The following is a 27,800-nucleotide window of genomic DNA, read 5'->3' on the forward strand; positions in this document are numbered from 1 at the left end:
TCATGAGCTCCAGAAGGATGCGGTCAGCTGACCTTCAGGTGGGCTGATGTAACGACTCTGCAGCGACGTCTGCAGGTGAAAGACAAAGTCATCATTTTTTAAGACACTGCATACTTAAATGTGACTTTTTAAATTTGTCGAGCACCGAGTGACGCACCTCGACAAACAACTTGAGTCGGGCAAAGGAGGCCATGTCCCCGCTGATCGTCACAGACTCAATCCTGCAGACAAATAAAATACTCATCAGAAGGAAGAACACCAAGGCCACAGACAGTTCATACAAACCTTTTTTTTTTTTTGGAGGGGCAGGGGGGGATTTAATCAGGCTACATTTCAGATAATCTGGTTTTAAATAAGATCTAACCCAAAGTTTGGCAGGTTTACTTTTCAAAAGCTTTAATCAGGTAGAAAAGTGACAAACTGAATACAATTTAATAAGAAATTGATTTGAAAAAAACAACTTAAATCCTGGATGTTGAACAAAGGGAGATATTTGACTTTGCGCTCTAAGATATTCATTGACATTTTATTGAATATTTTTTCTGACATTTATACTTTTTTGTCATTTTGAAGTGGATCTAAATTAAATTGGACGTCGGGACTCAAAAGCTTCAAAATGTTTGACTCAAGTGATTCATTTAATAATTCAAAACTCTTCAGTGAAATTGTGTTTCCTAAAAAAAAAAACTACATTCATAATTTGAAGTATTCTGGAACTGTTCACATTAAGGTGATGCACATATTTAAGGTCGAAGGTGAGCATGTACCTTGGGAGGTATTCCTCTTTCAGCAGCAGGATGAGTTTCCAGAACTGGTCCTGATAGGCTTTCATCAACGCGTGACCACAAACCTGCATGAAGGCGACAGTTTAGACACCTCCACAAAATGCAGAAGCACAGAAAAAGTTTTAAAATGAACCAGAGCATTCTCTCTAAACACACAAAGCTCCAAGTGTGCTGATATAGTTACTCTTGAAGACCACTGGGAGACCGTTTCTGCAGCATTTTCAGTAGAACAAACTCTCAGCAGTTACAGAAAACATGGTCATGAGGTTCCCCTGCTTCATGTTCGGTTGCTTCAGCCTTACACACACACACACACACACACACACACACAAAACTCACTTCCAGGAAATCAAACAGCAGCGTCGCTGTGACATCAGTCACTGGCTCCATGTTCAGCATCTGGGCGATCCAGCGCCAGCCGTGGTTCAAACCGTGAGGGCCCAACTGAAACAACATGAGGTCCAACATCAGTTATTCACATGTCTCACAACAACACACAAACAAAATGACACAACCACACATTAACTTGAGAAACATTTGTCTCTTTTTTCCTTCCATTCCTCCCAGGTATTGTGTCCAAATTACACCAAACCTGACACTTAAGGAGGTGGGTTCTGGAATCACCAACTAAGACCAAATTTACCAAAGGTCAACCATTAGGACCAGGTCATAGGTCAAAATGTAAGTTTTTCCACTAAAGTTTACACCACACTTGGCACATATATGGAGGTTGGTTCTGAAACTGCAAGTTGCAAATTTGTCAAAGGGCAAAAATATTTATGGTGTGTGTGTGTGTGTGCGTGTGTATTTGATGTTGCTGTTTGTTACCACCTGCTTGGAGCTGTCGGGCCACTTCAGCTGGATGATGCCAGCATAGAGACGAATCATGCCAGTCATCCGATTCAGGAAAATCCCATGGGCTTCAACTCCAGAGTCATCAACACGATAACCGAGAACCCTGCAGATGTGATGACATAATACACAAAACCTTACACACATTTCTCTTATTTTTAAAATCTATTTTTCCAAGAGGAAGCACACAACATGTGAAACAATTATGATAACTAAAGGACACATTGCACATTATTTAATGTCCCGGTTAGCAGCACAACATAAAAGTATCCATGAGTGTAAGTTTATCTGCACACAGTAATAATTAGTGGTCACTGATATATTTTATTGCCAATTATCCAAGGTCTGTGTCCCAAGAATGCTCCCTGTGAATTTGAAGACTCTGGCAGCAACAGCACTGGACTTATGCTGAGCACAGACAGACAGACAGACGGACGGACGGCAAGTCTTCACAATATCCGATGGCCGCATTTGATGGCCTCGGGTAAAAATAATCTATGTGTACCATAGATTGGTAAGGAGTTGCGTTCCCAAATTAGCTGACTTTATTCTCATTAATATGTTTAATGTTAGCACAGAGCATCCTGGAAACTGCATCAGATATTCTACCACCCAAGGGGCAACCATGTCTGTAAATATGAAATAGCAACTGCGTGTCATTACAGAGATACTTTCACAAGAGCCCATACTGTGTCTCCATGAAACACGCAGTGACGTGTTTGTTCCACTGACCTCTGATATTCTTCCATAGATGTGCCGGCCTTCTTTGGGGGGTAATGTGGGACTGCATACGGACACTTCTTGTGCAAGTGAGCGAGGATGAGGTCTCCCAGTCGCGGGTGGCGCTCCCATATGCCCGAGACCACCACAGCGATGGGGAAGGCTGCTTTGTGATGGGAAGCCACTTCCTCTTCTCCTTGTTTCTACAGATGGAAAAAATAAATAAATAAAAATGACAAGGTGGAGATCAAAGTGGAACAGAAATAGCTTCGCCCCTGCAGCTATCATTGAACTGAATAAGCAGCAGCTGCTATCACACATGGATTTTCACTGCCTTTTATTGATCTGTTCTTTTTAAATGTGGTGGCCAAGTGGTTAATGCACTTGGTTTCAGTTCAGAAGGCTCCGGGTTCAAATCCCACCCCTGCCACATTTCTCCATGTAATGTGGAGTTGCGTCAGGAAGGGCATCCGGCGTAAAAATCTATGCCAAATCAACATGCAGATCCACCCTGGATTTGCTGTGGCGACCCCGAGCGCAAACAAGGGAGCAGCCGAAGGGACTTTAACTTGTTGGAACCTTGAACACTTTTACCTTTACTTTTGAGTTTTTTTTTTTTTTTTTTTTTTTTTTTTCTTTTTTTTTTTTTTTTTTTTTTTAAATGGTATTTTAGTTTTAACATAATTTTATGTCAAATATGTGTTGTAACACTGTTTCCTGTATGTGCATTAGACGTTTACCTCGCTGACTGCAAGCAAATCTACCTACGGGTATAAATAAAGTAACCTGTTACCTTTTACCCGGGGGCGCTGTTGAGCTGGTGATGGAGTAAGATGTGTTTTGTTTGAGCTCCTGTCAAACTTTTTATATTTTAAGTTAATACTTGCGCTGCACATTAATACATCAACCAATTTGCTCTGCAAATATTTCAGAAGGGGGGTGAAGGTATACATTTGAGTAAATGGCGATGAATCTGGGCAAATTTACAGTCACTGGAGCAGTGACCACTAGGCCCAACACCACCTCGAGACACACTCCTGCTGCCACCCTGGCAGGAATGTCTCCGGCACAGCCAGCTAAACCAGAGATGGACATCGACTCTGTGAATTTGGAAATTCTTCTCTCGCTGAAAACTGAAATTCCGATGATTATAAAATCAGAAATAAAATCGCATTTGCTGAAGACTTTGATTTCCTTAAAAGTGAGTTCCAGGCAGTAAAAGCAGAAGTAAAAAACAACACGGTGGCGATTCATTATGTAATCCACCAAATGAAAAAGACAATCCAAGAAATGGAGACCGGACTGTCAACATACGACGTCTGTCCATAAAATATAGGTCCTTTTTATTTTTTAAACTATATGGATTTCATTCATATGTTTTTACATCAGACAAGCTTGAACCCTCGTGTGCATGCGTGAGTTTTTCCACACCTGTCGGTGACGTCATTCGCCCGTGAGCACGCCTTGGGAAGGAGTGGTCCAGCCCCCTCGTCGGATTTTCATTGTCTGGAAATGGCGGAATGAAAAGGGCTTTTTTCCATCAGATTTTTTTCAGATGCTGTTAGAAACTGGCACCTGGAAACCATTCAAAAAATTTATCTGGCTTTCGGTGAAAATTTTGCGGGCTTCACAGAGAATAAGGACTGTTAACTGTCGCTTTAAGGACCCCTTTAAGGACGGTTGTCGCGCCGCGCTCCGAGCTGCGCGATGACGCACAAACCACTGGATAATTTCTAAGCTGATGGCTCTGTGGATACGAGACGTCGTGTGCTCTTTCTCTGGTAATCACAAGAGCTGGACATCAGCCATTTTCCAGCAGATTTCACTTTTAACCAGAGATTTTGTCATGGAACGCCGCGCGGAGGCTTCGCGCATCACGACCGATTTGCTTGATGAGCGAGTGAAAGGAACACCTCCGTTTTGGCGTGTCAGTGGACAAGTTTGGACATGTCTAGCTCTCCACAATTTCTCTGATACTTACTGGACTGGTAAGCATTGAAAGCCGAGACAGGCATGTCCTAACTTGTCCTCTGACACGCCGAAACGGAGGTGTCCTTTGTCTCGCTCATCAAGCGAATCGGTTGTGAGGCGCGAAGCCTCCGCGCGGCATTCCATGACAAAATCTCTGGTTAAAAGTGAAATCTGCGGGAAAATGGCTGATGTCCAGCTCTTGTGATTACCAGAGAAAGAGCACATGACGTCTCATATCCACAGAGCCATCAGCTTAGAAATTATCCAGTGGTTTGTGCGTCTTCGCGCTGCTCGGAGCGCGGCGACCGTCCCTAAAGGGGTCCTTAAAGCGACAGTTAACAGTCCTTATTCTCTGTGAAGCCTGCAAAATTTTCACTGAAAGCCAGATAAATTTTTCGAATGGTTTCCAGGTGCCAGTTTCTAACAGCATCTGAAAAAAATCTGATGGAAAAAAGTCCTTTTCATTCCGCCATTTCCAGACAATGAAAATCTGACGAGGGGGCGGGACCACTCCTTCCCAAGGCGTGCTCACGGGCGAATGACGTCACCGACAGGTGTGGAAAAACTGGACTACCCAGCAATGGGGAATAAGTTTCATTACAGTAGAAGTCTTTCAGAAAGCGCTGTAACTAGGTTTAAGGATATGATTCCTTCTTTATGTTCCCCAATGCCATATACCAAACCAGTGCAGAGTAGCTACCTAAACTCTGCGAGTGAGCTAGATTATACAATTTTACATCCTCATTGAGGACAACTTTGGATGCTGTAGCTCCTCTGAAAAAGAGAGCCTTAAATCAGGAGTGCCTGACTCCGTGGTATAACTCACAAACTCGCAGCTTAAAGCAGATAACCCGTAAGTTGGAGAGGAAATGGCATCTCACTAACTTAGAAGATCTTCACTTAGCCTGGAAAAAGAGTCTGTTGCTCTATAAAAAAGCCCTCCGTAAAGCTAGGACATCTTACTACTCATCACTAATTGAAGAAAATAAGAACAACCTCAGGTTTCGTTTCAGCAATGTAGCCAGGCTGACAAAGAGTCAGAGGTCTATTGAGCCAAGTATTCCTTTAACTGTAACTAGTAATGACTTCATGACTTTATTTGCTAATAAAATTTTTAACTATTAGAGAAAAAGTTACTCATAACCATCCCAAAGACATATCGTTATCTTTGGCTGCTTTCAGTGATGCCAGTATTTGGTTAGACTCCTTCTCCTCGATTGTTCTGTCTGAGTTATTTTCATTAGGTACTTCCTCCAAACCATCAACATGTCTATTAGACCCCATTCCTACCAGGCTGCTCAAGGAAGCCCTACCCACCTATCTTAGCTAATTATAGGCCAATCTCCAACCTTCCTTTTCTCTCAAAAATCCTTGAAAGGGTAGTCGTAAAACAGCTAACTGATCATCTGCAGAGGAATGGTCTATTTGAAGAGTTTCAGTCAGGTTTTAGAATTCATCATAGTACAGAAACAGCATTAGTGAAGGTTACAAATGATCTTCTTAGGCCTCAGACAGTGGACTCATCTCTGTGCTTGTTCTGTTAGACCTCAGTGCTGCTTTTGATACTGTTGACCATAAAATTTTATTACAGAGATTAGAGCATGCCATAGGTATTAAAGGCACTGCACTGCGGTGGTTTGAATCATATTTATCTAATAGATTACAATTTGTTCATGTAAATGGGGAGTCTTCTTCACAGACTAAGGTTAATTATGGAGTTCCACAAGGTTCTGTGCTAGGACCAATTTTATTCACTTTATACATGCTTCCCTTAGGCAGTATTATTAGACAGCATTGCTTAAATTTTCATTGTTACGCAGATGATACCCAGCTTTATCTATCCATGAAGCCAGAGGACACACACCAATTAGTTAAACTGTAGGAATGTCTTACAGACAAAGACATGGATGACCTCTAATTTCCTGCTTTTAAACTCAGATAAAACTGAAGTTATTGTACTTGGCCCCACAAATTTTAGAAACATGGTGTCTAACCAAATCCTTACTCTGGATGGCATTACCCTGACCTCTAGTAATACTGTGAGAAATCTTGGAGTCATTTTTGATCAGGATATGTCCTTCAATGCACATAACAAACAAATATGTAGGACTGCTTTTTGCATTTGCGCAATATCTCTAAAATTAGAAAGGTCTTGTCTCTGAGTGATGCTGAAAAACTAATTCATGCATTTATTTCCTCTAGGCTGGACTATTGTAATTCATTATTATCAGGTTGTCCTAAAAGTTCCCTGAAAAGCCTTCAGTTAATTCAAAATGCTGCAGCTAGAGTACTGACAGGGACTAGAAGGAGAGAGAATATTTCACCCATATTGGCCTCTCTTTATTGGCTTCCTGTTAATTCTAGAATAGAATTTAAAATTATTCTTCTTACTTATAACGTTTTGAATAATCAGGTCCCATCTTATCTTAAGGACCTCATAGTACCATATCACCCCAATAGAGCGCTTCGTTTTCAGACTGCAGGCTTACTTGTAGTTCCTAGGGTTTGTAAGAGTAGAATGGGAGGCAGAGCCTTCAGCTTTCAGGCTCCTCTCTTCTGGAACCAGCTCCCAATTCGGATCAGGGAGACAGACACCCTCTCTACTTTTAAGATGAGGCTTAAAACTTTTCTTTTTGCTAAAGCTTATAGTTAGGGCTGGATCAGGTGACCCTGAACCATCCCTTAGTTATGCTGCTATAGACTTAGACTGCTGGGGGGTTCCCATGATACACTGAGTGTTTCTTTCTCTTTTTGCTCTGTATGCACCACTCTGCATTTAATCATTAGTGATTGATCTCTGCTCTCTTCCACAGCATGTCTTTTTCCTGATTCTCTCCCTCAGCCCCAACCAGTCCCAGCAGAAGACTGCCCCTCCCTGAGCCTGGTTCTGCTGGAGGTTTCTTCCTGTTAAAAGGGAGTTTTTTTCCTTCCCATTGTCGCCAAGTGCTTGCTCACAGGGGGTCGTTTTGACCGTTGGGGTTTCTCAGTAATTATTGTATGGCTTTGAATTACATTGTGAAGTGCCTTGGGGCAACTGTTTGTTGTGATTTGGCGCTATATAAATAAAATTGATTTGTTTTTTTTTTTCCCCCAAACACTATATGGATTTGAATCACGTGTGATTACATCAGACATGCTTGAACCCTCGTGGGCATGCAAGAGTTTTCACGCCTGTCGGTTACGTCATTCGCCTGTGGGCAGGCTTTGAGTGAGTAGTGGTCCCCTCTCTCGTCGATTTTTTTCATTTTTTAGGAATGGCTCAGAGACTGCTGCTTTGCTTGATCAAAATTTTTTCAAAAACTGTAAGGCACAACTGAGTGGACACCATTCGAGAAATTCAGCTGGTTTACGGTGAAAATTTTAACGGCTGATGAGAGATTTTGGAGTGTTACTCTCGCTTTAAGGACTGCCCACGGAGCCGGTCGGCGCGGCGCGCTCCGAGGCCCCGTCGTCTGGGTGTTTCGAGTCTTACAGGACAAGTTGGAACATGCCCAGCTGTTAAACAATTTCTCAGATACTCACTCGCTGAAAGCCATCAAAAGCCGCCTGAATTTTACAGAAGGTTTATCAACACGGAGGTGTTTTTCCTGTGGCACGTCACCATGAGCGGTTGTGCGCCGACAAGCCAATCTGTCCGCACGTCTTTCATTACAAAATCTCCTTTAACAGTGGAATGTCCGGATAAAATGCTGATCCCGACCTCTTCTGAAAATCCTCTGTTATCTCACGATGTCCTGGATCAACAGAGCCTGAAATGTGGATGTTCTCAGCTCGAAACACCCAGACGACGGGACCTTGGAACGCGCCGCGTCAACCGGCGCTGTGGGCAGTCCTTAAAGCGAAAGTAACACTCCATAATCTCTTATCAGCCATTAAATTTTTCACCGAAAACCAGCTGAATTTCTCGAATGGTGTCCACTCGGATGTGCGTCATAGGTCCTGAAAAAATTTTGATAAAGGAAAGCGCCATTTCTGAACAATGAAAAAATAGCCGGGAGGGCTGTACCACTCCTCATTCAAAGCATGTCCACAGGCGAATGACGTCACCGACAGGCGTGACAAAACTCACGCATGTGCACGAGGGTTCAAGCATGTCTGATGTAATCGCACGTGATTCAAATCCATATGTGCTTATCCATTTCATCATTCTGGAGTTTCAGCACCTTCACCTCCTCGACCAAGTCCAGAATGATTTTCTGCTGCTGCCTGACAGCAGAAACCTCTTCCGACAAAAACTCCAGAGATTGTTTGATGTCATCAATATCCTCAGCCACTTTCTTTGGTCCCAGTTGTTCGTCAGTGACTTGCATTCAAAAAAGCAGAGCGCAACAAGGATTAAAAATCCCAAAATATATAGTGCAAAAGTCCAAAAGTGTTAGACTCCTGCGTAGCTCCAAACGCCCCGCTCACGCATGTGCTGTCTGTGCCTGAATCAGACAGTGCATCAGTTTACACTTGATGCTCACAAAGCAGGAAAAGGATATACAGTGCAGGTTCATTGTCCTGTTGCACAGCAGCCTGCTCCAGGTTTTTGAAATGGAACAAAAACTCCACCTGGTGGACAGGTACCACTAATGCAGGTACAATAGAATTATGGCAAGAGCTCTAGTATCAGGATAATTTTGTAAATTAAAGGGACATGAAAATAGTGGTTGTAACAAAGAGGGGAAAAGAATTTACCTTTAATATTAAAGACTCAATTTAAAAATGTAAAAGGTATTTTGGGAATTTTACCTGACCACCATTTCTTATTATTGTGCTATCTGCTTTTTGAAACCAACTCTTTTGTTACTTTATATATTAGACACAAATAAGATGACTCACCACGAGCATCTCTGCTGTTCTATAATAAACAAAGTCCAGGCCCTGTGGATGATCAGAGGTGGAGACAGACCTCCCCCTAGTCACCACCGGTCGTCCGGAGAGCAGCTTGTCCAACTTGTCGAAGATTTCTCGAAGCTGGTTCCCGGAGACGCTGGAGATCTGATTAATAGGGGTGGTGGCTGCTTTCTTAAGGTCCATCCTCAGCTTCTTGATCTGAATGCAGGGAAGAGAAATCAAGACAGTCTGCACAAAAACCAACTCAGAAATAAATCAAGCCGTCAGCTGCTGTTTCACATAAGAATCACTTCAACAGCAGGTTTTTTTTCTTACTTGTCTATCATGTCACCATTGTGGCACAAAATAAATGTTCTGTAGCACAATAAATAAATAAATCCTTTGTTGCCATTATCACCCACCATGGGATCACTTTTACATATGAATTTAATTCTCTAAAAATTACATAAAGTTCACATTCAAAAGTAGCAGACAAGTGAGAAATCTGGCAAATTTTCTATATTTTTAAATTGCGCAGTTTTAGGCTGAAGGCCAGTAATAACTAATATAACAGTAGACAAAGAGCAACCATCTGAACTCTTTTAGCTTGTTTGCAGTAAAATGCATGATCATCTCATAATTACAAGCTCAGCAGAAAGAGACTAGAACTCTTTAAAGCACATTCAAAAATTCTAGTATGAAATAGTTTCCAAGAACTTCACCCTCTTGTGGATTGCATAAGAAATCTGAGAAGTTCATGATTTTTGTTTGACCCCACCAAAACACTTAAATCCCAGTAGCATTCAAAACACAGGGGGACTGATTTTCACATACATAGTTAATTTATTATTATTAACCAAATACTGCATTATAGAAGTTCACAAGCAAAAGCACAAACCAACCTGGGTATCTTTAGAAGATGAGAGCAGACTGAAGGACTGAGCGCACTGACTTCCCGATTCCTGAAGCTGGTTGTACCACGTCAGTGTAGCATCATCTGCGTTGGACTTCAGCCCTGGTGGCAGAAACCATGCGTCAAATGTTTACCAATACAAAAGTAACATGCAGGAATAAATCTGAAAAATACAGTGTCAAGTATCGGTGTTCACAATACCTGAAAGGCAGCTGTGACTTACTTGTGTGAAGCGCCTTGAGGCAACTTTGTTGTGATTTAGCGCTATATAAATGAAATAAACTGAAACTGAATTGTGACTGTGGGCACTTGGGAAAATGCTATATAGAGAGATTCCACCTTTTTTAAACGTTTTTGTAAAATAAACTACAATAGAATTTCTTCTTTTGTGATTTATGGCATTATAACTACTTTGCAGTGCTGAAAAGCCATTTCTGAGTTTGACCTATGACTAGCTATGTTTGTATTGTTACCACAGAGGTACAGGATGTGCAGGTGCAGTGAAAAATAAGCCCATAGAGAGCAAACAATAAAGCACGAAGAAATTGCTTGGGGTTCGACAGATTAAAACAAAGACGGAATCTGGAAATAACCTGAAGCAAAGCGGAGTGGTGTTACTCCGCGTAGTGGTGTTTTAGACTCCGTGTCATGCATTCAAACCGTATAATGCACGGCTTCTCGTTGTTTAATGCGCTTATGCCATGGTCCCACACAGTGAGCTAACACAAGTATTTAATTTTCCTGATTGCTTCCACTGTCTGAATCTCACCTTTTCTCTCAGCTTTCTCCCTGGCCAACTGTGCGGCCGTCTTCTCGGCCAGCTGCTGGGCCTGAATCGCTGCCTGCTTTTGTAGCTCCTCTTCCTCCTCCTGCTCCTTTTTCTTTTTCTCCTGCACCTCAGAGGCCTCTCTGTGCAACAGCTGGAGGAGATCCCTCATTTCGTGAAGGGTTCGATCCGCCACATTCATGTCCTCCATGCAAGGAAAATCTCCCTGGAAGAAGAGAGAAGTCTTACTCACATCCAAATCCTAGTTCTTGTTTGTGTTTTGACACAAAGAACATGACGCACATTTTTGAAAACAAAAACAATGCAAAAGGGGGAAATCTAGGATTTTTGGGATGCACTATTACAAATATGCTGACTTGAGACTTGACTATTCATGACGACTTTGTCCCACCTCTGATTAGAGGATGAGAACAACCCCAAGAAAACCATCCCAACCATGAAGCATGGGGGTGGAAACATCATACTCTGGGGGTGCTCTTCTGCAAAGGGAACAGGACGACTGCACAGTATTGAAGGGAGGATGGATGGGGTCATGTATTGCGAGATTTTGGCAAACAACCTCCTTCCCTCAGTAAGAGCATTGAAGATGGGTCACGGCTGGGTCTTCCAGCATGAAATGACCCCAAACACACAGCCAGGGCAACTAAGGAGGGGCTCCGTAAGAAGCATTTCAAGGACCTGGAGTGGCCTGCCCAGTCTCCAGACCTGAACTCAATAGAAAATCTTTGAAAACCTGAAAGATCTAGAGAAGATCTGTATGGAGGAGTGGGCCAAAATCCCTGCTGCAGTGTATGAAAAACTACAGCAAACATTTGACCTCTGTAATTGCAAACAAAGGGTACTGTACCAAATATTAACATTGATTTTCACAGGTGTTGAAATACTTATTTGCAGCAGTAACATACAAATAAATTATTTAAAAAATATATACATTCTGATTTCTGGATTTTTTTTTTTTTTTTTTAGATTATGTCTCTCAAAGTGGACATGCACTTAAGATGAAACTTTCAGACCCCTCCCTGATTTCTAAGTGGGAGAACTTGCAAAATTGCAGGGTGTTTAAATACTTATTTTCCTCAGTGTGTGTATATATATATATATATATATATATATATATAATTTTTTGTTCAAGCTACAATCTGCATATAATAGTTTCATTGAATATGTCCCAGAAAGACAGACTCAAACTGAACAAAGTTCTACACCTGAGCTGAATTTAAGCAAACCATTCAAGCAATAAATGGTAAGAGGAGCACAGTGGAGCACTGCTGCTGCAGTGAGTGGCAGTGGTGAAAGTAGATGAGTTGGAATACTTGGAGGGTGAACTATGCAAAGAAGTGGAGAGTGTGATAAAGGCATGAAGTGCAGGCAGGGTGGAGTGGGTGGACAAAAGGCAGGATTGATTTGTGATAGGACATTTGCAAGCGTGAAGGGGAAAGTGTACAAGATAGTGCTAACAACAAGACAGGAGGTGGAGCTGATGATGCTGTGATTTGCTTTGGGAGTGATGAGGATGAACAGGTTTACAGGGTACACAGGGAGAAGGATGCTGAGGATGGAGCCACCAGGCAAGATGACAAGATTGAGGCTAAATAGAAGGTTTATGGACTTGCCGGGTGGAGGGCATGGGGCGGTTGGTGTTACAGAGGAAGATGCAGAGGACCAGGTGAGATGGAGACTGATGATCTGCTGTGGTGTCCCCACCAGGGGAGGAGCCAAAAAGAAGCTGATGCTGTGGATGCCAGACGGTTAAAGTAACAAAAATAAAGTAAAAATAAATAAACTAAAAAATGCAGACCTCACAGTCACAAGGGTATCCCTTTGAGTGACCCCCCTCCCCCTTCAGAGCAAGAAATATCAAATATAAACAAACTCCATAACTGACCTCTGATGTTTTTCTCACAACCTCTGACACCTGAGAGCAGAGCTGGTTCCCACGGGTGCTGTATGTACTGAGACAGGTTGGCGGGATGAAGGTCATAGTCTGGGTGGACAGCTGCAGCAGCTGGTTGAGCTGCAAGATCTCCTTCTGGATACTGTTGAGGTTCCGTAATCTCTCACTGCCCTCCGCCTCCCGCTGGCGCTCAAGCTCCGCCTCCCGCTGGCGCTCAAGCTCCGCCTCCCGCTGGCGCTCAAGCTCCGCCTCCCGCTGGCGCTCAAGCTCCGCCTCCCGCTGGCGCAGGTTCAGGATCTGACAGCAACAAGGATGAAGACCAAACTGATTAACTGGCAGCATTCATGAGCAGTCATCAAACCGCTAAGTAACCAGTGGTGACTGGATGAGGGCAACGATACTACACCAAACTGACAGAACATACAGAGTGTTTTTAGCTAACAGGAACAGGAATCCAGACAAACAGAAATGTCACTATTTCCCGATTGAAAATTCCAAGATACAAATTGTAAACAAGAGCAACAGTCAACACCAGTAACATTGTGACCTCAGTCTTAAGACATAACCTGCATTGTATTATCATAATTAGTTCAATAGCTGTTCATTGATTATTTACACCGACTGCTCATGGTGAAGTCAATGTAGGTGATTTGGCCTGAGTTTCCCAGATGAACCTCTGACTTCAAGCTCACTTTCAACATATATATATTGTAAAATCCAGTGTGGGAATAGACAAGTCACGAACAGTAAGTTCTCGCATCTTATAGTTCTCTAAATTAAAAGGGCAAATAATGAGGACAAACTGATTAGATGTTCCTCAACTCTGGTGCCACAGGTCAATCCAAAAACCACATCTGTTTTGCTTATGTAATATTCCATAGACAGTGCCACCCGCTGGACATTTCTAGGTTTGTTGCAGAAAATATCATCATCACATGCATGATGAAAATTAGGAGCAGGTGTGGTTGAAGTGATATGCAGCTTGAATTGCGCTGTAATTTTCAAAAACCCCGGTTTGGTTACCATCAAGAGCAAAGCTGCTGCCTGGTAAATTGTGTTATTAATTTAATGTGTGCTCGTGGAGACAGAACTACCAAACCTCTCAAATACAGCAGACCACAATACCTTTATTCTGTGCTCTTCCTTCAGCTTCTCCTGGCGCCTTATGCTCTCTTTAGTCCTGCCATGCAGAAAGAGGCGGTGGGGGTGGGAGATAGAGTTTCAACACACACATCATATCAACCTTCTCAGAAATGTTCACCACCAGCAAATGCCAGCTCTTACTCTCTGTCGATCATGTCTCTCATGCTCTGATGCTCCTGCCGCTGCTTCATCTCCATCAACTCTTCAAAGTGTTTCAGTTGCTCTGATGCATGGCTCACTATGGCTGCAAAAACCTGCTCCTGTCTCTCCTGCCGCAGCCGGAGTGCCATCTGGGCCAAGAGATGGAAGGAAGCGTTTATATTTTATATGTGCAAGACATTACTTGAAACTTTGCTTCTGATGCTTTAGGGGAGAGACTTAAAGCTGACACTCTCACCTTGGCCCTTTCCCGGTATTCCTCCTCACAAAGCCGTATCTGGCCCGCGATCTCCATGGCTCTGGGCGAAAGCACAGACAGGGCAGGCGGCAGTGTAGGGCTGGAAACGTTACAAACATCTGGTTCTGAATGGCCGTTCATCGTCTGACTGCTGGTAGCCTGTATCACATTAAAGTGCAACAAAACTCAAGTTCAACACAAACATTCCACTTTTTTTGGGGGGGGGGGGGGATCATAGCTGAGGAAGAGTGTTAAATTTCACCTGTTAAAATAGGAAATGTAGGTCAGCGCTTCCCATTTAGGTCTCCATTCTCAAATGTATTTTAGATTAAGTGACTTTAATTGTATTTTAAATTAATTTAAATTCTAATTCTAAGTCACTGTTTGTGACTTTAAAAATTTGCAAATCAGCTTTTAGTTGTGGAGCCATTCAGTCAGGCTGCACAATCAAACCAAACAGACAAGATACAGTGGTAGGTCAAAGTTTGGGCCCCCTGACGATTTCCATGATTTTTCTTTATAAATCATTGGTTGTTTGGATCAGCAATTTCAGTTAAATATACGAGGTCTGTCCAAAAAGTAATGGACCTTTTTATTTTTTTCAAAAACGATATGGATTTGAATCATGTGCGCTTGCATCAGCCAAGCTTGAACCTTCGTGCGCATGCGTGAGTTTTTTCCACCCCTGTCGGTTGCGTCATTCGCCTGTGGGCAGGCTTTGAGTGAGCACTGGTCCAGCCCCTTCGTCGGATTTCCATTGTCAGGGAAATGGCTGAGCGACTGCCGCTTTGCTCCATGAAAATTTTTTCAGTAAACTGTGTGAGACAGCCAGGTGGAAACCATTCATAAAATTCAGATGCCTTTCGGTGAAGATTCTATCAGCGTCACACAGATTAAGGACCATTACAACCGGATTAAAGACGGCCCACACCGGCAGAGGGCGCGCCGCGCTCCGACCGGCCATCGACAGGCTGAAACGACCAGATCATTTCCAAAGTGAAGGCTGTGTTGATCTGGCACGTCGTGTGACTACCAGAGAAATCGCAGAAAATGTGGACATCAGCTCTTTTGCGGCACATTCCACTGTTACAGGAGATTTTGTAATGAAAGACGTGCAGAGGAATTCGCGCGTCGGGACGGTGCCGCTCATGGCGCACTTAATAGTGCTTACCAAGCCAATTTTGTCTTTCAATAATTAGTGCTAAATGTATTCAAATCAATTAAATGATAAGGGTGCCCCAATTTATGCACCTGCCTAATTTTGTTTAAATAATTATTGCACACTTTCTGTAAATACTACAAACTTCATTTCACTTCTCAAATGTCAGTCTGTTCGTCTACTATATGACATTTAACTGAAATTTCTGATCCAGACAACCAATGATTTATGAAGAAAAATCGTGAAAATTATCAAGGGTGCCCAAACTTTTGCATACAACTGTAAATTAACATGACTGTCAACACACAAGCATGTCAAAGTAAACTAAATAAATAGAGCATTATTGAAATGTTCAGATTTGATGCCAAGTGTGAAACAACTGAGACCATGGTCCTCTGGAAGAAAAGGGTGGATTGCCCCATGCGGGTGAGGAGAGAGTTACTGCCCCAATTGGAGGAGTTTAAGTATCTCGGGGTTTTGATCACGAATGGGGATAAGTTTGAGCATGAGATCGACAGACAGATTGGGGCGGCGTCTGATGTTTTAGGGAAGCTGTACCAGACCATTGTGGTGAAGAAGCAGCTGAGCCCAGAAGGTGACACTCTCGTTTTATCAGTAAAATTACATTCCTGTCGTGACCTACAGTCATGAATTTTGGGTAATGACTGAAATAATAACGGTCACGGAAACAAGCGGCGGAAGTAAGAGTAAGGAAATAAGAGGGGTGGAAGTAAGAGTCCTCTGTCAGGTATCTGGGTTTACACTCCTCGACAGAGTGAGAAGCTTGAATATCTGGGAGGGACTCCAAGTAAAGCCGTTGCTGCTTCGCATTGAAACTAGCCAGGTGAGGTGGTTCAGGCATCTAGTGAGGATGCTTCCAAGTGATCTCCCTAGAGACACCTGCCAAGCACATCCAACAGGGGAAACCCAAGGTACGCTGGAGAGATTATATTTCCCATCTGGCTTGGGAATGCCTCAGGATCCCTCGGGAAGAGTTACAGGACTTGGCCATGGATAGGGAAGTGGAGGATGAGCTGTTTAGTCAGCTGCCAGTACAATCCGAATAAACAGCCAAAAATAAATGGAAAAAACAAAAAATGAAAAAATTTAATAACCATATGAAACTTGGATAAAATGAAATCATGCTTAAGCAAAAGCTACTGAACCAATATGGGAACAATCTCTGGAATTTTTCCAAACTGGAAAAAGGCTTTTTAGTAACCTTTAATATCTCAATTAAAAGATAATATGGTGTCAAAAGTAGACATGACTCTCTTTCATGGTGACATCTTGACTACAAATTACTGGGTTGTTGTTTTTTTGGTTGTTTGTTTGTTTTGTCTTTTTTTAATGAGTTTGGGAGGTCTTACAACATATTCCAAAGCAACTTGTACAGTGCACCTGGAAAGTATTTACAAAGTATTCACACGACTATCCCCATGAGTTTACTCCATTTCTGAACAAGGGTGTAACATAACAAAATGTGGACAAAGTGCAGCACTGTGAATACGTTCAGGATGCACTATATTAAATAAATAAATAGATAATACAGTACTGTCAACTATGACCACAGATGGCACTACTCAATTTCTCTGATTAACTGCTGGTGACGTGTGGCATGCTGATGTACTCTGTAAAGAGACCTGTTACTATTCATTTTACCCTTTAAAATCCATTTTATTAGTAAACAGACCAGGCCGAACAATCTACGGGGAATCTCCAGCACCAATCAGGGTTACGTATTTCCTTGATTAAAAGCCTTGACCTTGAATTAGGAGCTGCCTCATTTAATGGCTGAGTCAAATTTTTGTCTGAAAAAATAAACGCCTGCCTTAAATAAGTGCTGGGCAATATGTGCATTAAAAGCATTACATGTAGCTGAGCCACTCTTTTTCCCCTCAGTCCGCTGCGGTGCCTTAAAATCGTAAAGCCTGATTTATGCTTCTACAACTCGGTGGCCATGCAATGGCGTTGACATGCGCATGACCCTTTTAAAGTTCTTTGTCGCGTTGGTGGGCGTCTGATTATCAAATGTATTTGATCCATGATCAAAATGTAATCTGCGGGCGCACTGCAAAAACTATTAGATAAAATATGACGGGAGAGGAAGGAGTGAAAATGTAAAAGTGACAAATCACGGCCCTGTTGGGTCTCCATTGTTTGGCAGGTGCATGTCATGCTGTGGGGAGGGTTCGCAGCCCCACAGAGAGCTCTGATCTAAAGCAGTTGTCTTTGGTTTGCCACACCCAGGGATATATGAACCTTAACACCATATTACAGTGCAGTCAGCAAGGAGCATTTTGTTAATCACCGGCCTTGAATAAAGGCCTGCCTTGTTTAGGTGCCAGGTCTGAGCACAGTTTGAAAAAAATAGAGGCATCGAATTTCCTCAAATCAGCAAGTGTCGGTGCTGAAATTCATTTCGTGCCTGTTGTGACTGGGCACATCCAGACTGTTTTCATTAAAAACCCGAGGGGGTTTTACTGAAAATGCATTGCGATGGGGTGGGACGTTCTGTCTCATGTGAGCAAATATCCATTATAATATAATATCCAATATCCAGGCGCCTTTCATTGAGATCGTGAGCTACGGTTTTGTTAAGTTCCTCTTTCGTCCCTTTTGCGCTCTTGCTTCGCAGACTGTTCGGTGATAAAAGCTCTTTCATCCACCTTTTCTCAACGAATTGTAACGTTTTTTAACTTTTTCCCTTTGTTCAGGAATCGCCGTGTGCTGTGTGACTGGGCCATTACATGGAAAACCACAGAAAAACATTGGGACTTTTGCTTTAGTCCGGTGAGTGCGAGTATCCATTTATACATTGACGGTTTAGGTGGGTTTTACTGTATATGCGGATGAATATCATCAGCAAAGCTGGATTTTCTAAATCTGATTACCAACTACTTACAGTGCAAGTAAGTCGTGTGACATAAAGGGTGAAAAATGGAGGAATATCCCATATTTCATTGCACAGAAATTAGAAGCTGTAACTGGCACACAAAACATGGTGAGATTGCACGTGTATAAATTAAACCACAAAAGCAAATAATTTAATTAAACATATTCAATTATATGGACACACACAAATTGCTCACACTAACACACACCATGAGACAACAAAAATGTCAGATCATTGTGTAGTCAAAGGGAGACTCACCTGCTCAGCGTCAAACTTTGAAGGCAGAGCCACTGAAAGCACAGTGGGTTTACCGTTGACCTCAGGAGTAGATGCAGCTGAAGAAGGACAGGCTGGACTCTCCACAGAAAAGCCAGGGCTGGAGTGTCCAGAGCTCACAAATGATGTCTGCAAAGACTGGTTGGTAAGCCGATCCAGAACAGCACCAGCAAATGGGGACAAGCTGAGAACCTCATTGTACCCTGCCAAGATATCCTGCAGAAGCACAGAAAAGTTAATATCATGCATGCAAGCTTTAAACAGTAAATTACAAACTCAAAGAAAATCTCTCTCTCTCACACACACACCGATGTTTAGTTAAATATGTTCAACATTTCATATTCAACATATAATTCTGTATGTTCCGAGTCATGTAGGAACTCCCCTGTTCTTGGTCAAATTTATACCAAACACTGCTTGTTTTGGACTTCTGTGATATAACTCCATATCTGAACTTTGGTTTGTTAGTGATTTAATTACAATTGAACAATTTTTCTTGTAAAGGTTATTCCGAAATGAGCAATAATTATGGGGAATTGAAAATCTGATAGCTGCACAAATAAAACAGTGGCTGCTTGAGTTTAATTAGGTAAATCCATACACTGTAATATTCACAGCACTTGGCTTTTCCCACATTTTGTTAGATTAGATAGATTAGACAGAACTTTATGGATCCCTTGGGAAGACTCCCTCAGGGAAATTGAGGTTCCAGCAGCATCGTATAGCAGCACACAGCGTATCTAAAGTGAAAGTAAAAAAGAACAGTTTGCAAATATTAATAGAAATACACAATATAAATTAAGGAGATGGTCTAGTGATTAAAGCACTGAGCTTGAAACCAGAGGATCCTTGGTTCAAATCCCAGCCTGACTGGAAAATCCCCTCGTTGCTCACGGTGTGTAGTGAGCGCCTTGTATGGCAGCACCCTCACATCGGGCTGAATGTGAGGCATTATTTGTAAAGGGCTTTGATAGCCTGATAGAAAAGCACTATATAAATGCAGACCAGACAATACCAGACATAAATACTGGTTTACTGGCTACTACTGTTCCTTTCATTCCTCCTCCTCCTCCTCCTCCTCCTCCTCCCCCCCAAGTGAGGAGTTGAACAGTCTGATGGCCTGAGGGACAACCGAATTCCAAGCCTGTTGGTCCTGCACTTGGGAAGGAGCAGTCTGTGGTTGAAGAGGCTGCTCTGGTTGCTGATGACGGTGCGCAGAAAGTGATTGGCATCATCCATAATGTCCAGTATTCTCTTCTTTGCCAATGTCAGAGAGTCCAGTTTCATGTCAACCACAGAGCCAACATGCCTGTTCAGTTTGTTCAGCCTGGATGTGCACTGTGTACACTGGCTACTACAGACTGGAAGAACATCCAGAGGAGTTTACTGCAGATGTTAAATCAATCAATCAATCAATCAATTTTTTTTATATAGCGCCAAATCACAACAAACAGTTGCCCCAAGGCGCTTTATATTGTAAGGCAAGGCCATACAATAATTATGTAAAACCCCAACGGTCAAAACGACCCCCTGTGAGCAAGCACTTGGCTACAGTGGGAAGGAAAAACTCCCTTTTAACAGGAAGAAACCTCCAGCAGAACCAGGCTCAGGGAGGGGCAGTCTTCTGCTGGGACTGGTTGGGGCTGAGGGAGAGAACCAGGAAAAAGACATGCTGTGGAGGGGAGCAGAGATCGATCACTAATGATTAAATGCAGAGTGGTGCATACAGAGCAAAAAGAAAAAGAAACAGTGCATCATGGGAACCCCCCAGCAGTCTACGTCTATAGCAGCATAACTAAGGGATGGTTCAGGGTCACCTGATCCAGCCCTAACTATAAGCTTTAGCAAAAAGGAAAGTTTTAAGCCTAATCTTAAAAGTAGAGAGGGTGTCTGTCTCCCTGATCTGAATTGGGAGCTGGTTCCACAGGAGAGGAGCCTGAAAGCTGAAGGCTCTGCCTCCCATTCTACTCTTACAAACCCTAGGAACTACAAGTAAGCCTGCAGTCTGAGAGCGAAGCGCTCTATTGGGGTAATATGGTACTACGAGGTCCCTAAGATAAGATGGGACCTGATTATTCAAAACCTTATAAGTAAGAAGAAGAATTTTAAATTCTATTCTAGAATTAACAGGAAGCCAATGAAGAGAGGCCAATATGGGTGAGATATGCTCTCTCCTTCTAGTCCCCGTCAGTACTCTAGCTGCAGCATTTTGAATTAACTGAAGGCTTTTTAGGGAACTTTTAGGACAACCTGATAATAATGAATTACAATAGTCCAGCCTAGAGGAAATAAATGCATGAATTAGTTTTTCAGCATCACTCTGAGACAAGACCTTTCTGATTTTAGAGATATTGCGTAAATGCAAAAAAGCAGTCCTACATATTTGTTTAATATGCACTTTGAATGTCATATCCTGATCAAAAATGACTCCAAGATTTCTCACAGTATTACTAGAGGTCAGGGTAATGCCATCCAGAGTAAGGATCTGGTTAGACACCATGTTTCTAAGATTTGTGGGGCCAAGTACAATAACTTCAGTTTTATCTGAGTTTAAAAGCAGGAAATTAGAGGTCATCCATGTCTTTATGTCTGTAAGACAATCCTGCAGTTTAGCTAATTGGTGTGTGTCCTCTGGCTTCATGGATAGATAAAGCTGGGTATCATCTGCGTAACAATGAAAATTTAAGCAATACCGTCTAATAATACTGCCTAAGGGAAGCATGTATAAAGTGAATAAAATTGGTCCTAGCACAGAACCTTGTGGAACTCCATAATTAACTTTAGTCTGTGAAGAAGATTCCCCATTTACATGAACAAATTGTAATCTATTAGACAAATATGATTCAAACCACCGCAGCGCAGTGCCTTTAATACCTATGGCATGCTCTAATCTCTGTAATAAAATTTTATGGTCAACAGTATCAAAAGCAGCACTGAGATCTAACAGAACAAGCACAGAGATGAGTCCACTGTCCGAGGCCATAAGAAGATCATTTGTAACCTTCACTAATGCTGTTTCTGTACTATGATGAATTCTAAAACCTGACTGAAACTCTTCAAATAGACCATTCCTCTGCAGATGATCAGTTAGCTGTTTTACAACTACCCTTTCAAGAATTTTTGAGAGAAAAGGAAGGTTGGAGATTGGCCTATAATTAGCTAAGATAGCTGGGTCAAGTGATGGCTTTTTAAGTAATGGTTTAATTACTGCCACCTTAAAAGCCTGTGGTACATAGCCAACTAACAAAGATAGATTGATCATATTTAAGATCGAAGCATTAAATAATGGTAGGGCTTCCTTGAGCAGCCTGGTAGGAATGGGGTCTAATAAACATGTTGATGGTTTGGATGAAGTAACTAATGAGAATAACTCAGACAGAACAATCGGAGAGAAAGAGTCTAACCAAATACCGGCATCACTGAAAGCAGCCAAAGATAACGATACGTCTTTGGGATGGTTATGAGTAATTTTTTCTCTAATAGTTAAAATTTTGTTAGCAAAGAAAGTCATGAAGTCATTACTAGTTAAAGTTAATGGAATACTCAGCTCAATAGAGCTCTGACTCTTTGTCAGCCTGGCTACAGTGCTGAAAAGAAACCTGGGGTTGTTCTTATTTTCTTCAATTAGTGATGAGTAGAAAGATGTCCTAGCTTTACGAAGGGCTTTTTTATAGAGCAACAGACTCTTTTTCCAGGCTAAGTGAAGATCTTCTAAATTAGTGAGACGCCATTTCCTCTCCAACTTACGGGTTATCTGCTTTAAGCTACGAGTTTGTGAGTTATACCACGGAGTCAGACACTTCTGATTTAAAGCTCTCTTTTCAGAGGAGCTACAGCATCCAAAGTTGTCTTCAATGAGGATGTAAAACTATTGACGAGATACTCTATCTCCCTTACAGAGTTTAGGTAGCTACTCTGCACTGTGTTGGTATATGGCATTAGAGAACATAAAGAAGGAATCATATCCTTAAACCTAGTTACAGCGCTTTCTGAAAGACTTCTAGTGTAATGAAACTTATTCCCCACTGCTGGGTAGTCCATCAGAGTAAATGTAAATGTTATTAAGAAATGATCAGACAGAAGGGAGTTATCAGGGAATACTGTTAAGTCTTCTATTTCCATACCATAAGTCAGAACAAGATCTAAGATATGATTAAAGTGGTGGGTGGACTCATTTACTTTTTGAGCAAAGCCAATAGAGTCTAATAATAGATTAAATGCAGTGTTGAGGCTGTCATTCTCAGCATCTGTGTGGATGTTAAAATCGCCCACTATAATTATCTTATCTGAGCTAAGCACTAAGTCAGACAAAAGGTCTGAAAATTCACAGAGAAACTCACAGTAACGACCAGGTGGACGATAGATAATAACAAATAAAACTGGTTTTTGGGACTTCCAATTTGGATGGACAAGACTAAGAGACAAGCTTTCAAATGAATTAAAGCTCTGTCTGGGTTTTGGATTAATTAATAAGCTGGAATGGAAGATTGCTGCTAATCCTCCACCCCGGCCCGTGCTACGAGCATTCTGACAGTTAGTGTGACTCGGGGGTGTTGACTCATTTAAACTAACATATTCATCCTGCTGTAACCAGGTTTCTGTTAGGCAGAATAAATCAATATGTTGATCAATTATTATATCATTTACCAACAGGGACTTAGAAGAGAGAGACCTAATGTTTAATAGACCACATTTAACTGTTTTAGTCTGTGGTGCAGTTGAAGGTGCTATATTATTTTTTCTTTTTGAATTTTTATGCTTAAATAGATTTTTGCTGGTTATTGGTAGTCTGGGAGCAGGCACCGTCTCTACGGGGATGGGGTAATGAGGGGATGGCAGGGGGAGAGAAGCTGCAGAGAGGTGTGTAAGACTACAACTCTGCTTCCTGGTCCCAACCCTGGATAGTCACGGTTTGGAGGATTTAAGAAAATTGGCCAGATTTCTAGAAATGAGAGCTGCTCCATCCAAAGTGGGATGGCTGCCGTCTCTCCTAACAAGACCAGGTTTTCCCCAGAAGCTTTGCCAATTATCTATGAAGCCCACCTCATTTTTTGGACACCACTCAGACAGCCAGCAATTCAAGGAGAACATGCGGCTAAACATGTCACTCCCGGTCTGATTGGGGAGGGGCCCAGAGAAAACTACAGAGTCCGACATTGTTTTTGCAAAGTTACACACCGATTCAATGTTAATTTTAGTGACCTCCGATTGGCGTAACCGGGTGTCATTACTGCCGACGTGAATTACAATCTTACCAAATTTACGCTTAGCCTTAGCCAGCAGTTTCAAATTTCCTTCAATGTCGCCTGCTCTGGCCCCCGGAAGACAATTGACTATGGTTGCTGGTGTCGCTAACTTCACATTTCTCAAAACAGAGTCGCCAATAACCAGAGTTTGATCCTCGGCGGGTGTATCGTCGAGTGGGGAAAAACGGTTAAAGATGTGAACGGGTTGGCGGTGTACACGGGGCTTCTGTTTAGGGCTACGCTTCCTCCTCACAGTCACCCAGTCGGCCTGCTTTCCCGGCTGCTCGGGATCTGCCAGGGGGGAACTAACGGCGGCTAAGCTACCTTGGTCCGCACCGACTACAGGGGCCTTGCTAGCTGTAGAATTTTCCACGGTGCGGAGCCGAGTCTCCAATTCGCCCAGCCTGGCCTCCAAAGCTACGAATAAGCTACACTTATTACAAGTACCATTACTGCTAAAGGAGGCCGAGGAATAACTAAACATTTCACACCCAGAGCAGAAAAGTGCGGGAGAGACAGGAGAAGCCGCCATGCTAAATCGGCTAAGAGCTAGTAGCTACGCTAAGCTAGCGGATTCCTAAAAACACGCAAAGCGAATAATGTGTAAATAATTTAGAGGTGATTCAGCAGAAGGAGTGCTTTAGTTAAGGCACGTAAAGATTACACTGGGAAACAAATCGTAATCTAGATAACTAGATCAATCTAACTGCGCAGATCAAACAGCTAACAGATACAGAAAAACACCGCTGTGCTCCGGAACAAGAAGTGATACAATACCGCAGTGAGAGCCGACCACCAGTAGAGTCAAGTAAAAAAGTAAAAAAAAAAAAATAAAAAGGTAAAAAAGTAAAAAAGTCTTGAAAAAGACTATTAGTTCAAAGTCCAAAGCAGCAGGTAGCAGTCTCTGTGTAAACAGTCCCAACAGAGAGCCAAAATTAACAGATACAGCAAAACACCGCTGTGCTCCGGAACAGGAAGTGATACAATACCGCAGTGAGAGCCAAACTCAGAGCCAAAGACCACAACCTCTTCAGAAAGTACAGTGTGATCTGTCCCTTCCTGTACAGGTGGTTGGTGTGGGTTGTCCAGCCCAGTCTGCTGTCAAGCCACAGCTCAAGGAACTTGTAGGAATCCACAGCCTTCACCTCAGCTCCCTTGATCAGAACTGGTTGCGGACTTGGGCTGGACTTCCCAAAGTCAATGACCAGCTTCTTTGACTTTGATATTTTGAACTGTTGATGGTTTGTGTGGCACCAGGCAGCAAAGTTCTTCACTAGGCTCCTGTACTCCTCCTGCTGATCACAGTGTCAGACATGGTGTGCCTCAGACTGAGATACTGCGGCCTGTCGGTGAGGTGGCTGGAGATCCAAGTTACCAGGCAGGGGTTCTCTCACATCCTGTTCAGTTTGTCCTGGAGCACAAGGGGCTTTATGGTGCTGAAGGCATTCGAGATGTCCAGGAAGAAGTCCAATACTAAGACTCAATCTGAGGAAATATTCATTTATCCACAGATAAGATAATCACCAGGATAACTTGCCTGCTCAAGTGGTTGAAGCTCCAAGCACAGTCACTTGCCCAGTTCCGGATCACTGTTGTAGTATTTGCGCTGCCATTTCTCGTTATCAGCACGAATAAGCCAATACTTGGTACCAATGGAAAGACTGATGTTTTTTCTACAAATGACCACAAGCTCGACCGGATCCAGCCATCCTTCTGATCAGCAGAGGAATCAAAACATCCCGGTGTCTCCGGTGTGCACGCGTTTTCTGACTCACTCATTCCTGCAATTTGAAAGTAACGATCTCTAAGACATGGCAAAGGTGAGTTAGCTATTCTGTGTTTTTGGTTCTAGAGTGGGAAAATACTTACTTAGGTAGAAAATGTTAGTGTGTCATGTCTTGCTGTTTAATTGCTGCGTGCATTTATCTCTGACGTAAAAATTTGCCGGTTGTAGATCACTGAAGCAGCAGTCTCATGTCAGTACTTGTGAGTCATGTGTACTTTGGGGGTCATCTCAACATCAGAAATGGGCATGAATGTGGGGGCTTTTACTTTTTAATTCGGGAGAAATCTCACCTCCACACTTCATTTTTTGCTAGTAAATACGTATAACAGTGTCTTTTGAAACTAAGTAAATTCTCATGCAATAAGTATAATTTATATCATTTTGTGTTCAAAACACATTCTCTGGCACAGTGTGTATCATTCTGCATTAGAAGGGCTCCAGCCAGATGCCAGGAATGAACCCAAAGTGACACAGAGTGTCATGATCCAGAACCGGGCAAAGTGATCCATTTCTGGCAAATATTTGCACCACACAATGTTGCTTCACACTTTAAGTAGAAGGGCTACACCATCCAGACTTTTTCAGCTAGATAACATCCAAATACCCAATACAACAATACACAATAAAGGATATTCAGTTGCATTATGGCTGGACTTAAAAAAAAGTTTTCCGGAACTGAGGAGCTGTCTGTACTGCCTCCATTGAAACGAAATTGATGAGTAAATTGTTTTTTGGAGTGGCCGGCTTGCTTTTTTTTTCCTCAGAAAAACTGTCAAGGTTACTTGCTAAAACGAACCTTGGCCTCTTTGTACCGTCATCACTAATAGTCACCAAATAAATGCTTTGAGTGTTATTTTCTGAGCTAGATGTAATTCGTAGTGTAAAAAAGTGGTGTTAAATAGGCTTCCACAAAAGATCATCGCTCACGTTAGCTTAGCATTAACTTACCTCGCCTCTTTCCAGCCAGTGTGAGTCGAACTTAATTTGTCCCTTCGGCGAGTTTTTGAGGGCCTCCAAAGTCTCCCATCGTAGACTTGCAGACCGCATAATTACACAACAGTAAACACAAACAAAATACTTCTACTTCTTCTTCTTATTTCGTGTTTAATGTGGGTTGGCAACCAGCTTAAATTGTGCACTACCGCAACCAACAGGACTGCAGCGTTTGTGGGAAGATTGTTTACGGAGCGCTGAACTATATACTAACGGTCGTTAACTGTGACGTCACGCATCATGTGATATCCAACTTCCGGCTCCAAACAAAAATGGCTCGCTATTTTTTTTTTAACAAAAGTTTATTTCAGCGGTTTCCTGTTTTCCAGTGATGTTGAGAGAATGATTTAAACCTGTATGATGTAAAAAAAAAAAAAAAAAAAAAAAAACCTTCACAGGCACGCGATTCTGACCTTCAAAATAAAACTCCAGGATTGACACAGACAAAAAAAAATCAGCAAATGCAATAACAAACGAACAAAACATAAGGGAAAAGAGAAAAAATAAAAAAGTTCAAGTTCCTTATGGAGGTGTCAACATTTTTTCTGTGTTCAACAAAATAGTTCGTTTTCAATGCTGCACTTACACTGTTGCACAGGGACAACAGCATTAACATCACAACATAAAACTCTTTGCGTATTGTGCCTAAAACTCTCCTGGATATATTAACTGGGTTTTTAGACATTGTTACTGCGTTTGTTTTATGTAAAAATGTCAGATGCTCAGGTTGTTTCTCCATTATTTTCAATGGGAGTTGCTGTGAGCTGCGATCGCTCGCTGTCCATGTCGTTCGGGGTGAAAGTCAAGTTCGCACTTTAAGGTCCCGTTTATTACCTCCGTCAAGGAGGTTATGTTTTCGGTCGCGTTTGTATGTTTGTCTGTCTGTTTGTCAGCCGAATAACTCAAAAGATTTGAACGGATTTTGATGAAATTTTGTGGAGTAGTTGGAAATGACACGAGGAACAAGTGAAGAAGAAAGAAAACTAGTGTAACTGAGTAAAAAAAATGAAAAGGAAAAAAGAAAAGAAAAAAAATGCAGCTTATCAAATAGAATTTCCAAATTTGTTACTGTAATTTGTCATTTAATTTACGTATTTTGAGTGAATTTTGTCTCTCTGAGTTATTTTTATTCATCAGTATTTTAATTATTATTGATTTATTTTA

General features: G+C 42.1%; 1 protein-coding gene across 1 annotated transcript; it reads right to left on the bottom strand.

The window, feature by feature from the left end:
* On the bottom strand, positions 1 to 26,721 carry LOC117503801 (nucleoporin GLE1-like). The gene is made up of 16 exons (XM_034163064.1): positions 26,592 to 26,721; positions 18,594 to 18,827; positions 14,281 to 14,439; positions 14,025 to 14,173; positions 13,866 to 13,920; positions 13,014 to 13,037; positions 12,732 to 12,965; positions 10,829 to 11,051; positions 10,049 to 10,161; positions 9,153 to 9,365; positions 2,370 to 2,560; positions 1,614 to 1,743; positions 1,125 to 1,229; positions 768 to 850; positions 158 to 221; positions 1 to 69 (listed from the first exon to the last, which is right to left on the bottom strand). Exons 1-16 carry the CDS (start codon positions 26,688 to 26,690, stop codon positions 1 to 3), a joined length of 2,145 nt encoding a protein of 714 aa, XP_034018955.1. The 5' UTR covers positions 26,691 to 26,721.
* Between the last annotated feature and the right edge of the window lie 1,079 nt (positions 26,722 to 27,800).

The sequence above is a fragment of the Thalassophryne amazonica genome, chromosome 22, assembly GCF_902500255.1.
Source record: "Thalassophryne amazonica chromosome 22, fThaAma1.1, whole genome shotgun sequence".
Taxonomy (NCBI): Eukaryota; Metazoa; Chordata; class Actinopteri; order Batrachoidiformes; family Batrachoididae; genus Thalassophryne; species Thalassophryne amazonica.

Coding starts and splice junctions, on each gene's coding strand:
- LOC117503801 (XM_034163064.1), bottom strand. CDS start 26,690: ATGCGGTCTGCAAGTCTACGATGGGAGACTTTGGAGGCCCTCAAAAAC. Junction 13,038..13,865: donor AGGAAGAGCACAGAATAAAG/GTATTGTGGTCT, acceptor TGTTGCTGTCAG/ATCCTGAACCTGCGCCAGCG. Junction 70..157: donor GACTCAAGTTGTTTGTCGAG/GTGCGTCACTCG, acceptor TTTCACCTGCAG/ACGTCGCTGCAGAGTCGTTA.